At 43.8% G+C, this 14159-nt stretch overlaps 1 protein-coding gene across 1 annotated transcript in view; it reads left to right on the top strand.

The window, feature by feature from the left end:
* LOC146055757 (FERM and PDZ domain-containing protein 3-like) overlaps nucleotides 1-9802 on the top strand; it is a 37724-nt gene extending 27922 nt beyond the window's left edge. Inside the window, exon 2 of the mRNA XM_083168311.1 lies at nucleotides 5047-9802. Coding sequence (XP_083024437.1) covers nucleotides 5047-7538 — 2492 coding nt within the window. The 3' untranslated portion in view covers nucleotides 7539-9802. The remainder of the gene's footprint in view (nucleotides 1-5046) is intronic.
* The last annotated feature ends 4357 nt before the right edge of the window (nucleotides 9803-14159 follow it).

The following is a 14159-nucleotide window of genomic DNA, read 5'->3' as shown; positions in this document are numbered from 1 at the left end:
TGCTATATTTCTTTATCTTTCATGAATTATGTATGTAAATTAATTTATGAATTATATTTTTATGTATTTTCTTTTTTAATGAATGAATGTACAGTATGTATGTTTCCGTATGAAATAGATTTTTTTAACATAGAGTACAGGGTTCGCAAAAACGCGCTATAGCGCGTATTTTACCCTAAACCAGTCCCTGGGGACTCAGTTTTTAAAACTAAAGGGGTCCCCGAGGACGCGCTGTGCTGAACCTGTGAGCCGACGCTGTGTCTGGCTGTCACTGCGTCTCTTGTGATGCTGCAGTGTGGGCTGAAGAACCTCGCCCACTAACCTCCCACTCTGGAAGCGAGGAGCCGAGCACCTCAGGCCAGAGTGCCCCTCCCATACTGTGACATCAGAGTGTGGGCAGAAGTCGCCGCTTCCTTCTGGCTGTCCGTAGACGTAGCGCGTACAGCAGCGTCCCGGGGCTGTGTCAGTGACACAGACAGAGGGAGAGCACGGAGACGAGTAACTGCTGCACAGCACCGCATTAGAAGTGGTGCTATCAGGTTACCCCCATAATACTTCATGTGTCATTCTATATGGGGAGGCGGAGGTGTAATGGGGCTATGGCAGACCTTGGACTAATTTGGGCCTCGGAATGGGGTTATGGGAGATCTTAGGGTAATGTGCCCTGTTTAATGGGACTATGGCAGATGTGTGCTGGGGCTATAGCAGACCATGGGGTATCTTGTGCTGTGTAGTGGGGCTATAACATACGGCAGGATAATGAGGGCTGTGTAATGAGTCTATGGAAGACTGCAGGGTAACATGGGCAGGCTAATGAGGTTTTGGTAAAATGAAGGGTAACTTGGGTAGTATAATGGGGCTATGGCAGACCTCAGGGTAATTTGGGCTGTGTTACGGGAGTATGGCAGACCTCAGGGTAATTTGGGCTGTGTTATGGGAGTATGGCAGACCTCAGGGTAATTTGGGCTGTGTTATGGGAGTATGGCAGACTTCAGGGTAATTTGGGCTGTGTTATGGGAGTATGGCAGACCTCAGGGTAATTTGGGCTGTGTTATGGGAGTATTGCAGACCTCAGGGTATTGTGGGCTGCATTTTGGGGCTATGATAGAGCTTGTTCCAATGTGGGCTTTGTAATGGGGCTATGGCAGACGTCGGGGTAATGTGGGCTGTAGAGTAGGACTATGGTAGACCACGGGGTACCGTATAATATGTAGTGGGGTGTACCGCTGTGTAACGGGCTTTGGAAGACTGCAGGGTAACATGGACTGTATAATGGGGCCCTGGCAGACCATAGAGTATTTTGGGCTGTGTAATGGGTCTATAGCCGACCTGACGTTAATGTGGGCTGTTTACTGGGGTTATGTCAGACCTCAGGGTAGTGGGGGCTATGTAATGGGGCTATGGAAGACCTCAGGCTAAAATGGGCTGTGTAGTGGGACTATGGCAGACCACCAGGTACCATGTGTTGTATAGTGGGGCTATGGAAGACTGCTGTGTAATGGGGCTATGGCAGACAATTGGGCAATGTATGTTATATATGCTGGGAGCGTAAAGGGCTTGTCCTACTGTATGTAACCTGCTGTGTGCTTATGCTTTTCTAGTACTTTTGTGTTGAGAGAGAACTGAAGGTGTATAATGAAGCTTTCTGTACTACAGCTGTGTGGATTGATATGGACATTATTTGGACATTATTTCATTCATTTTATTTCTGATTCTGTGTTGTGTTTGTGTGTGCTTGTGACTTGTTTAGTTTTCAGGTTTATATAGTTTCTAGTATATATGTATCTTTATGCGAGTGGGCCAATTGATACCCCCCCCCCCCCCCCCCCCCCGACTAACATGTGCCATGCTGGGGAGAGGAGGATTTATTCCGTTGGGACCCAGAAAAGGTCAGGTAGGACCCCAATTTTTAGAAGTGAAGGGTCCCCGGGACCCACTTTTTTGGGTGGTTTTCGCGAACACTGGAGTATTTAATAATCTATTAAAGTGTCCAGTGTCTTCGTGATCCTCATGGAACTGATTATTTAATTACTAATTGATCTATCAAAAGTCATTAAATATATAGCCAGCAGCGTATGATATACACTGCTTCTTATATGAAGATCATATATTAGACATGCTACATTTACCGCATGTACCAGCGAACTAGGTTTTGGTTGAAAGCCCACTCCAAAAAATCTAAGCAGTGTGACAGAAAGCTTTTGTTCTTCATTGAGCAACTTTTTTAAGGCCATTCTCGCTTCCACCAACGGAAGGTATAAGTTACTGACGATTTTTCTGTTGGCAATCTTTTTTAACCGTTTTTAACATAATTCTTTTTAAATGTATGTGTTGTATTCATTTAAATCGAATGTACTTGTTAGGTGATTTGATGGCGTATTAACTTTTATTTGTAAGTTAACCCTAGTTTCACAGTTCAAATCATGTTTTTAATCCCGTGTTTAATTTTACTGTCTTTTTGTTGGAAAAGATGAGCAAACTCCCAATGCACACTTGGTCAGACATGTTTCTTAATAAATTTACCACTTACTGTAATATAAAATGTATTTTATTCCAGGTCTCAGTACACATAATGTTTTTCTCATGTAAGAAAATGTATATTAATTTTATAGTTTGATTTTGTTTGCACAACCTTTTTTCTTGCCTTTTATTTTAATTTTAATTGAGTTTAATTTATCAACAGTTTTGATTAAGAAAAGTTTTTTTCACCGCGCTGAAAAAGGGAAAAGCAGCTCAATATTCTGTTACAAGTGAAATAAAAATTGGAGGGATGAGCGCTATTGAAAAGGGATACAATAAGAAAAGGATAGAGAAATAAGAAGTATGAAAAAAATAAAACTTTGGTTAATATAGCGTTTACAGCTCTTCTGAGCTTATTTGAATGTCCGTGGTGCGTGCTAGACTACCTTTCCCTACCTCTTGAACCAAGGAGCGGGTTTGTCGGGTTGGAAATTGGCGTGCTGCGGCTGGTGGAAATGCCGCACGTCTCTTCTCCTCCTCCATCTACCCGAGCGGTACACTTGGTGCGGTGGGTGCAGCTTCGGCTCCGATGGTATGGAGCTTTCTTCCAGGGGTGGGGGGTGCACACAGAGGGACCACGGATGAGCCTCTTCAACGCGTTTCGTGCTTGAAAGCACATTTTTAAGAATGGCTTGTTTGGGTTCAGTTTTGATTAACCATTAATCTTCTATTGTTTACACCTGGACTAGCGTAGATTGTTTACATTCTGACAGAACCTTTTTATTAGTGCACATCTCTAGAAAGTGGGAATTGCATCCTGAATAAATACTGATTCTGTACAGAATATATCTTTATTTTAACTGAGCATAGACAGCACATTCCACTAGAAATACCAACTGGGCTTAGAAAAACCATTTATCGGATTCATCTATATGCATGGAGCGGTCAGTAGACTTTTGATTTTTAAAGCTATGACCTTTTATGTGAATTAAGAGACTCCTACATGGACCCAACTTTTGAATAAAAAGAGTCTGAGTGACAGTGTACCTTTAGAATTCTTTGCAAGGACCTATTAAATCATCCTAGTGTGGAGATACTCCGCTTGTGAAAGCCATTGAAAGTAACATTTGTGTTTCCTGCGAACCCCTGATGAAGTCCCATGTGGGGATGAAACGCATTGGGAACGCTTGCATGCTACTATGAATTATCTGAACCTTTTAACGGTCTGGAACAACCACTAACATTGTGTGGAAAAAGAGACTTTTATTAAACGTTTGAAATTTATGGACTTTACTTTGCTTGTTTTGAAAATTATCATAAGGCTTTACTGATCTAATTGCTAAAGTCACTATAAAGGGCGCCATCTTAATATTGCTATCCATAAATGTATGTATGTTAAAGTAATTAGAAGTATTATCCTGATTACTGCTGCATTACTTTTGATACCTTCATTTATTTTTGGTTGTCAAAAAAAAAAGAGTTCTGTACCTCATAAATCATGATATTTTGGTTTGTCTTCATTTTCTAAGGTGATCACTATAACAGTAGTTTTCTTAGTTTCAATTGTTTATATGTCCTGTCGGTGCCATATAGAACCATGGAGGTTTATAACCGTACCAGCAAAATTGTGAAATAGAATTTAGTTTTTTTAATTTTTTAAATTTAACTGTAATGTATATAGCAGTGTTGAAACCATATACCAGTGATATCAGTAATAATAGCTACTCACACCTCTAAAGAGCTATGTTCTAAATGTCTATGCAGAATTGTAATACTCAGTGCCATTTTTTAGCAGGAACCAACAGGAACTCAGCTGAAATATGACATCATCAGGAAATGGGTTCCTGAGATTGTTCTGGACTAAAATGTATTTTCTTTTGCCTTTGTTTCTAAATACAAATGATTCATCTCTCTCTCTCTCTCTCTCTCTCTCTCTCTCTCTCTCTCTTTCTCTCTCTCCCTCCCTCCCTGTAGTTCCTGGACCTTCTCTCTCTGTCTCTGTCTCTCTCTCTCTCTCTCCCTCCCTCCCTGTAGTTCCTGGACCTATTTTTCCAGTACTGGTAATACTTAATAGAGAATAGAGTGGTTTCTGAATGCACATTAGCACACCCAGCAGCCATCTTAGTAAAGGTGCCTGGACAGCTTCCTTGTAAGGAGATTGAAGCACACTTCTCTCCAACATTAGTATGGTGGCAAAATCACTTTAATATTTGTTGTTAACTGTATGTTCAACTAATCTGCAATCTAAAGAATATGGAACTATCAACTTATAGAATGCCAAAATTATTTTTTTTATTATATTTAAGGACATCTTTAATATATTTATAGATAGATGCTTTAATATATTTATACAGTAGATATATACAGATGTAGCCACCTCATATGGCTACATTGTGCCACATGTGTGACATGTGTGGCACAATGTGCATGCACACTGTCTTATGCATGTATTGTAGTCCCACTAGTGGCCCACTACCGATGTAGCAATGGTGACCATAGATAGAGTGGGGTTAAAGTTCTTGTTACCTGAAAATTAATATGTTGGTTAGGATCACTTAGTTATTCCAATATTTCTTTTTTTCCTAGGCCTCATAGTCCTTGCAGCCATCACCCCTGAGTCATCCCTGGATTCTGGTCATGAAACAAACTCCTCACAATTGACTGATGCATCACATATGGTTACCACTATGAAACAAAATCGCAACACTGCTTACTTCCTTGCCCACCACCTCAACAAGGAAAGTCGACTTGCACGGAAGGAGCTCCCATTTAGAATTCAGACCTGCGCAGCTCAGGCTGTAATCACTTCTCCTTATTCACTGGGTCACATGGAAACTAGCCCTGTATTAAAACCTGTTTTTTTACAACAACATATAATAGGAGCAGGATTGCAACAAATGTCAACAGAAGCTTCTTTAAACCCACTATTTAATTTAAACAATGGAAAATCAAGACTTAAATCTCCTGAAAAATCCAAGGAAGAACTTAGCTTTACAAATCCTCAAGTTAGCTCAAAGATCGCAATGAGCCTTCCAAAGAAGAAGTCTAGCCCAAATCTAGCTCCCACTGTAGAATCTTCAGAAAATATCTTGTCATCTTCAACTGAAAAGTCTATCAGTAAAAGTGCTAAAAAACAGAGGGATAAAGATAGTAAAGATGATAAAACCTCTCCAGATATCACATGCAGTTACCAGTTGTCACAAAGAGAGACCTCAACAGACATTTTGGGTGAAAGTAGGCATGAGGGTCATGATGTTCTTCAATTATCCCCAACAGATGATGAGAGACTCCATGCCAAAGCTTGTTCTACCAAAAGTTTGGAAGAGCAGCACAAAAGCCACACAATTGCAGAAAATAAAGGGATTGATAAATCTGTTGTAGATGATTTAGGTTCCCCAAACCATACCAAAAGAAACAAAGACACAAATGAGCATAGTCAAAAACCAGACACAATAGCCTCAGTTCCTAACAGCATTATGATAACTAGAAACAATGCACAATTAACAATTAAATCAGACATAGACATAACTACACATGTTTCTGAAAAAGTGGCTACTCCAAATAAACTTGATGAATGTGATGCCCCTGCAAAACCAAGAGCAAGAGCTCCTTTCAAGTTACGAAAACTGTTTTCTGCCACATTCCCCACACGAATGAAACGTGAAACTGATGAGCGTCAAGCACAGCTGCGCAAGGTTAAACAGTATGAGATGGAGTTTCTTGAAGAACTGCTGAGGCCACAGGGTAAATTAGGTTCTCAGCGACAAGAACTCACTTGCCCACTAGTACCTGGACGCTGTTCATGTCAGGTACGTAGTAGTCCTGTACAAAAAGTGCCAGGTATGTCCAGAGAACAGAGACGCAGTTGTGATTGCAAACGCATTACTAGAGGCATACAGGTCCAATTAAACCCTCCTCTGGAATCTGAACAAAGAAACAGAACATTATTTCACAACAAAGGTCATATGGGAATTCGACTTGTACGTTCCTCCAGTCTTGAGTCCAGGGGTACAGAAAAAATAACTTCATGTCTAACCTCTTGTGCAGCACATGATAAAAGCACTCTTCAATACACAAAAATGACACAAAAATACAATGTCAATGAGGAAAAAAAAAAAGAAGTGCCCTACAACCCACCTCCTACTAAGTCGCAGAAGAAAGAAAGTGAGCCCATTGTAGAGAAAAACAAAACACAAGATATATCAGGAATCAGGGATGATAAAAAATCTCCACTTATTACCCCACAGCAAGAAGAGGTTTTTACTGTCCAGACCAAATTGTCTGAAGAAGCAGTTTCAGGGGAGAAATGTTGTTCTATTCGTCACTGCTTTAACTGTCGAAGATGTTCATCCGGTGATGAGAACAGTGACAGAGATGAATTATCTTACTCCATTCCTATGCAGGTACTTCCAGGAATCAGAATTAATCCAGAAGCAACACCCATTTTAAGCCAGACCCTTCAAGTACTAGATGCCACTGTGTGTAGTGGACCTAAAGATAATCAAACACAGGAAATTGATCTTCGTACTGCTACTTTTGAAGGCAGCCTTGCCAAGGTAAATGCTTTACGTGGGCATTCCTATTCTCTTCCTGATGGTTTCATATCTGTGCAACTTGCCACCAATGAACTACTTACTGTGCTACGCCAATGTCTGGTCAGCACTGAGGTTGGAGTGCCAAAGCTAGATGGAGTACATCTTGCTCAATGCAAACAAGAACTAACATTGCGCTTTAAAGAGTTCCGTGCATCCTGCAGGAGAATGGCTGGAGTAGATAAGAATCCAGAGCATATGCTGACTGCAGTAACTTGCAGTTTTAAGGTTCTCTGTGGCCTAATTGAGACTTTTGTAAAACTGGTGTTTGTGATCCCTTCAGAAAGTCAACGGCAGGAACTGTTATGCAAGGTAGAAGAGGTGGTGAGAAATTACACATTCTTGCTCAGAGCAGCAGAAGAATCCAGTGCTCGGACAATTGGACAAAGTCAGACTGTAGTGGGACAGTTAGCTAAGCAGTCTGCCACAGTGGCAACAGCAGTTAGCACTTTCTCCCGTTCTATTAAAACCCTTATGAGCAAGTAATGTTTGAATATACGATTACATTGTTAATTATGTTTTGAGCTTTTGTGATGGAACACAAAAATGAGTTCCCATTTGAATAGTACCAGCCTTAACTTGGAAATGGGAATCTAATCAACAATAGTAATAGATTGTTATGGTTATTAAGTTAGATGTATTTTATCTGTACATAACATACTGTACAGTATATTGGAGCAGGAACTTTAAGCTTACTTATGACTGTATGATAATATGCTATATCTAGCTGCCATACATCTATTTAGCAAACAGAATTGTGTTTGTGCATAACTACAGTACCTTTCCCACTGTGACATGCTTTACTCCTAAATTATCCTTTCAAAAAGTTACATTAAGAAAATTCCACAATCTGAAAAAGGGATGATGGGAGTTTGCGTAATTTCCCTTCTTGACTGAAACAGGATTTTACACTATATTGGGAGCATCAGCACACAGTAGGGCAACAATCAGTATGAAAAGACATTAAGAAATAAATGCTTCTACGTTTCTATGCATTCAAAATAATCTTAGCATCACAGGTCTGACTTTTCATTGGAATACAAAATAATATTTAGTGTTCGTCTTTACCTACTGTACCTTATATTCCTCAGTGTGTAGTATATCAAATAATACAGCAGCTGGAATATTTCTTTCACTCAGATCATGAAAATGTTTTTGGTATGGCAACATAATAAAATTGGTTTGTGATCAAATTCAGTATAGTTTCACATCCTAAGTGAAAAGTTTACAGTTATGGCAAACTATGTGTTCCTTTGCAATCAAAAACTACAAAATACATGGGTGTGCAATAGATTTCATTCTGTAAAATTATACCTACAGCACTAGCACATAAAGTTTTTGTCAATGCTCTCCTAAAAACAATGTAAAATATTTTTGGTCTCATACTGTATGGAAATCAGTATGGTGGAAAGTGTCAATTAAATTTATTTTCTACAATCTTTTCACTCATTCCATTTTTAGGTGAAATGCTTTTATTTATAACCTGAACACTAGTGTGTTTCATTTTGTCTTAAACAAATGAATTATAGTAAGGGATCAATGGGGCTCAACTGTACTTGTTACAATGGTACATTTGAATGCATAACTGATTATGGGTTCAGGGTTGGCAGTAGAGGCTGAGCCTCACTTGTCATACCCCAGTATAACCCAATTTACCTATAAAAAATCATTAGAATCATAAAAACATATTAAGAACATATTAATAACATGTTTGTGTTCTTCATATATTCTGTGTATTATGCTAATCATTTATATTATTCTAATTCTTTTATAGACAATTGTGACAAGGATCACAAACTCAGATGACAACTTTGTTGTTTATTCTCAACAGCATTTTACAGCATAGAAGGTTTTAAATTCAAATGCAGTTGGTACCACAGACAGACACTCTTAAAAGGCTCCAATGGTCTGTATACTATAACACTGCCATGGAAACCCTTATATCAGGAAATCCCAGGTGCTGCTGATTACACCTGGGATTCTGTTACTGCTACCAAAACCTGGTCTGGATCCTCCACATTACTTTTGTGGTAGGGTATGCTGGCTCTGCCACACTCCCCCCCCCCCCCCCCCCCTTAGCTTCAACCACCATAGTGAAGCTACACAATTTGCAGGCAAGCATTTTGCCTCGCCCACCTCTACTGGTAACATCCACCCTGGTAAACAGCCCTCCACCACTTTCCAGAGGTTGTTCACCTTACCTTCTTCATCCTCCGCTTGCTTCACCATAGGGTTGCTTGGAGTATCAGGACCTACAGACCTCCTGAAAAGGGAATCGGTATTGAAGTGCTTTTTCCCTGGAAGATGCCTCGCCTCAAACTTAAATGGCTGCAAGGCCAAAAACCAACAGGCAGTGGTGTAGCTAGGTGCCACGGCGCCCGGAGCAAGGGCATGTTTTGCGCTTCCCCAATTTGTAGTAGGTGAGGCTCCTGCGCAGTGAAAAGTGGGCACAGCCCAATATTATACCACACACCGTAATGCCCATTGCACATTTTAGCAAACTTTGCAATACCAATTACACATAATGCAAATTACACATAATGCCACACATGATGCCCATTGCATACTATATAACACACCCTAACACACCGAAATGCCCATCACATACTATTTAACAAACCGTAATGCCCATTACACATTTAACACATAAGTGCCACTTACCTATATGCTCAATGCCAGGGGTTCATGCTCAATGCCAAGGGGGACAGAAATTGCTCATTGCCAAGGGGGACTGAAATTGCTTGCAGGGAGGGAAGGTGGGAGTAATAGTGTGGATCAGGGAGGGAGGGTGGGAGTAGTAGTGTGGAGCAGGGAGGGAGGGTGGGAGTAGTAGTGTGGAGTGAGGGTGGGAGGGAGTAATGTGGAACAGGGAGGGAGGGACTAGTGTGGAAAAGGGAGGGAGGGTGGGAGTAGTAGTGTGAAGTGAGGGTGGGAGGGAGTAGTGTGGAGCCCCCCAGCTGTCAGGGGAAGTGTGCGGTCGGCACAGCAGTGGTGCTTGCAGTCACATGGCCACCAGTGGGGGACCTCTTTTCTGGTGTGTGTGCAATCCGTGCACCCCCTTTCCCCCTGTCGCCGGGCCTGCCCGCTCCCAGCTCCCCGCTGTACCCGGGAGACGTGGACTGTGCTGCTATTTAAAAATCACCTCTCCCACTGGACAGCGCTAGCCAATAGGCACTCGCGGCCCAGCAGCCACCAGCTGATTGGCTGCTGGACCGCAAGCGCCTATTGGCTAGCAGTCCAGCAAATGACGTGAATTTTAAATAGCACCACGTCTCCCGGACACAGCAGGGAGCTGGGAGATAGCATAGGGAGACAGAGTAGGCAGACAAGATTGCAGGGGAGCGGGCGAGCTGGCGGTGCCGGCACGGCTCCGGCGCCCTTATAGCTTCCAGCGCCAAGATCTTGTGCTCCACCGGCACCGCCCTCACAACGCCTCTGCCAACAGGTCACACAACCTCTCATTTCTTTATTATTTATCTCTTTATTTGTATGCATTCACTGTAAGGGTGCATGGTCTGTGACCAACAAAAACTCTTGCTCCAATTAATAATACATTAATGACTCAACTGCCCACTTAATGGCCAAGTACTCCTTCTCTCTGGGCAATAATTTATGGCTAAGGTAGGGAATGGGCTTCTCCTCTCCATCTACCTCTTGGAAGAGGAATGCTCCTAATCCTGTCACAGAGGCATCTGTCTGTAACACAATTTTTTTTCTAAAGTCAGGAGCTTGCAAGACAGTGTTGGTATGCTAAACTCGTCTTAAATCCTGCCAAGCAGTTTCCACTGGTCTAGACCATGTTATCTTGTCTGAGGACTGTTTTCTAAGACATTTGGCTAGCTGTGAAACCTGTGATAATATCCCACCAGACCAAGAAATGTCCTAAATTGTGACTTACTGTACATTTAGGTTTTGACCAGGTGAGGACTGCTTCTACCTTACTAGGCTGGGGTTTAACCTGTCCTCTGCCCCCAATGTACCCAAAAAACTTGGCCTCAATAATACCAATGGCACATTTCTCAGGGTTGGCAGTAAACTCGTGTGCCCCACCCACACCCAAATATAATTATCTCTGCACTGCACAAGTTACATCTGCCCCACCTGCAGTGCACATGGTTTTGTCCATTTGAGAAGGAATTTGCCAGTGCAAGTGAACTAGAATAAGATACAATGGGGGAAATTTACTAAGATGTGTATTGTACTTCGCATGTGATGTTGCTATGGGCAACCAATCAGATCCTGTCTACTATCTTCTACAGGGGGTTAAATAAATAAGAAGTAGATTCTAATTGGTTGCCTATAGCAACATCACATGTGAGGTAGAAAACACTTCTTAGTAAATTTCCCCCAATGTTCGTATGGTATACACTTATATGATCATTCTGTTTTTTGACATGTCTGGACTAACAAAGTGTACCAATAAACAAAACTATCTTGTTGACAGTAATTAAATAGTGTTGTTATCTACACTTCACTGCATATGGTGAACCAATATTTAGGATAATTATTATTTTGGCCCGTTGTATCTGTGGGATTATAAGTATGTTGGATCTGCTATCCAATATGTGACTTTGGTGCCATCTAGTGGTCTAATAATGATAAAGGTATACAGGGAGAGAAGACTGAAAAAGAGAAGTTTATGTTAATATATCCCTGCGATGTGATTGATACACGATACCTGCTACTGATTGCTGTATCCGGATTGGCTTAACCAGTCCCCACAATAGAGCTGGTTGATCCGTGTTTCAATATAAAATTAGCGTGTATCTTCTTTCCATGTTAGAGTGGGGAACCTCCTGATTGGAAATTGCCCTCGCAGAGTAGTGTTCCCTCAATTGTGGATGAGGGAAAGTGGTTGTAAGCAAGATTTGATAGACACTGTTGATTACTGGATACACTGCTTTCTCCCATGTGCTTATAGCATTGATGGGCAATGAGCAGTATCTTTCGGGTCCAGTGTGTCTGCAAATGAAAATATAAGAAATCTGGGTTGCTGGAATATTTAATATGGCAGGGTGTCGCCTGTCAATATGTTGCTCACAACCAGATATAGAAATAGGAGACAAGTGATTAGTAGTGTATCAAAAGAAACAAGTGTTCAAAAAGCACCAAATTATATGCAGATGTACCAAATCTCAAAATAATCTTGATATCCATAAACTCACCATCGGCAATCTTTATGCCCCACACTTTAATAACTTATCTAAACCTTACTTAACTTAACACTAAAATAATGAGACAGACATGAGTGCTGGCGTTGCAAATATGAATGTCAAATTTATTAATTGACAAATTATAAGGGCACGGTAGTGCCCTTATATTAAGGCTGAATCCAACGAACGGATTTTTCCCATAGGGAACTTTTCGGATGGGGGCATGGTGTTTGAGGGACTGCACCTCAAAAGTGACTGGGCGTACTGAGCTGAAATTTGGCAGGTACGCGTAGAATCGTCAACCGGTGCTGCGTGCCAAATTTCAGGGTGAAATATTAAAAAATGAGCAATTGGGAACGATCTAAACTTCCAACTGCCAGTTTTTTTCTGAGACTTCAGAAATGACACTTTGTCACCCATGTTAGTCTATGAGGGGTTTTTTGGGAAGGCATAACTCGGGGTAGAGGAACAATTGAGACTTGGGGTTTGTTTTATTAGGTAGATATTGTCCCAGTGGAGTGCCTTTTGGGGTTGAGGATTTTCAGATAGGTACAGTTTTTATTAAATTTAGTGAAACGTCCCCCATTATAAAGATAGGAGCTCCAACTTGTTGCGCATGCGCAGTACACAGCCGCCAGGAGGGGGAGTACTTAATAGGCTTCACTTGGGTGTACCAAGATGGCCGCTCAAAGCCTGTTGTCCGGCGCAAGCAATTATATTATTCCAGTTAAGGGCGGGGGGGATAGACCGGAATTAAAGGACTCAGGGGGGGCTCCCCATCCCGCCACACACTCTGAGTCGCCAGTGACAGGCAGCGGCTCCCGGGGGGCACCCCATCCCGCCGCACACCCGGAGCCGCCAGTGACAGCGCCGAAGCCGGTGACAGGCAGCGGCTCCCGGGGGGCACCCCATCCCGCCGCACACCCGGAGCCGCCAGTGACAGCGCCGCAGCCGGTGACAGGCAGCGGCTCCCGGGGGGGGCTCCCAATCCCGCCGCACACTTGGAGCCGCCAGTGACAGGCAGCAGCTCCCGGGGGGCACCCCATCCCGCTGCACACCCAGAGCCGCCAGTGACAGGCAGCGGCTCCCGGGGGGCACCCCATCCCGCTGCACACCCAGAGCCGCCAGTGACAGCGCCGCAGCCGGTGACAGGCAGCGGCTCCCGGGGGGGCTCCCCATCCCGCCGCACACCCGGAGCCGCCGGTGACAGGCAGCGGCTCCCGGGGGCATCCCATCCCGCAATGGCATGGCTCAGGAAGAAGGAGCCTACTGCATGCTGCTGCAGCTGGAGGAGATCGGGGAGAAGTCCACACTCCTCCAGCCGGTGACAGGCAGCGGCTCCCGGGGGGCTCCCCATCCCTCCACACACCCGCAGCATGGCGTTGCACGCTTAGCCAGGAGGCCAGGCCGACAGGTATGACCGAGCAGCTGAAGAACCTCTTTTTGCCCCCCCCCCCCTGTGTACGCTGTCTCCCCTGAGTGCCCCCGTGTGTACGCTGTCTCCCCTGAGTGCCCCCCGTGTGTACGCTGTCTCCCCTGAGTGCCCCCCGTGTGTACGCTGTCTCCCCTGAGTGCCCCCCGTGTGTACGCTGTCTCCCTGGGCCCTGAGTGCCCCGATCCCGTGTGTACGCTGTCTCCCCTGAGTGCCCCCCGTGTGTACGCTGTCTCCCCTGAGTGCCCCCCGTGTGTACGCTGTCTCCCCTGAGTGCCCCCCGTGTGTACGCTGTCTCCCCGTGTGTACGCTGTCTCCCCTGAGTGCCCCCCGTGTGTACGCTGTCTCCCCTGAGTGCCCCCCGTGTGTACGCTGTCTCCCCTGAGTGCCCCCCGTGTGTACGCTGTCTCCCCTGAGTGCCCCCCGTGTGTACGCTGTCTCCCCTGAGTGCCCCCCGTGTGTACGCTGTCTCCCCTGAGTGCCCCCCGTGTGTACGCTGTCTCCCCTGAGTGCCCCCCGTGA

Source organism: Crinia signifera, unplaced genomic scaffold, assembly GCF_055691185.1.
Source record: "Crinia signifera unplaced genomic scaffold, ASM5569118v1 HAP2_SCAFFOLD_574, whole genome shotgun sequence".
Classification (NCBI taxonomy): Eukaryota; Metazoa; Chordata; class Amphibia; order Anura; family Myobatrachidae; genus Crinia; species Crinia signifera.
This window is presented reverse-complemented; position numbering and strand designations above follow the sequence as displayed.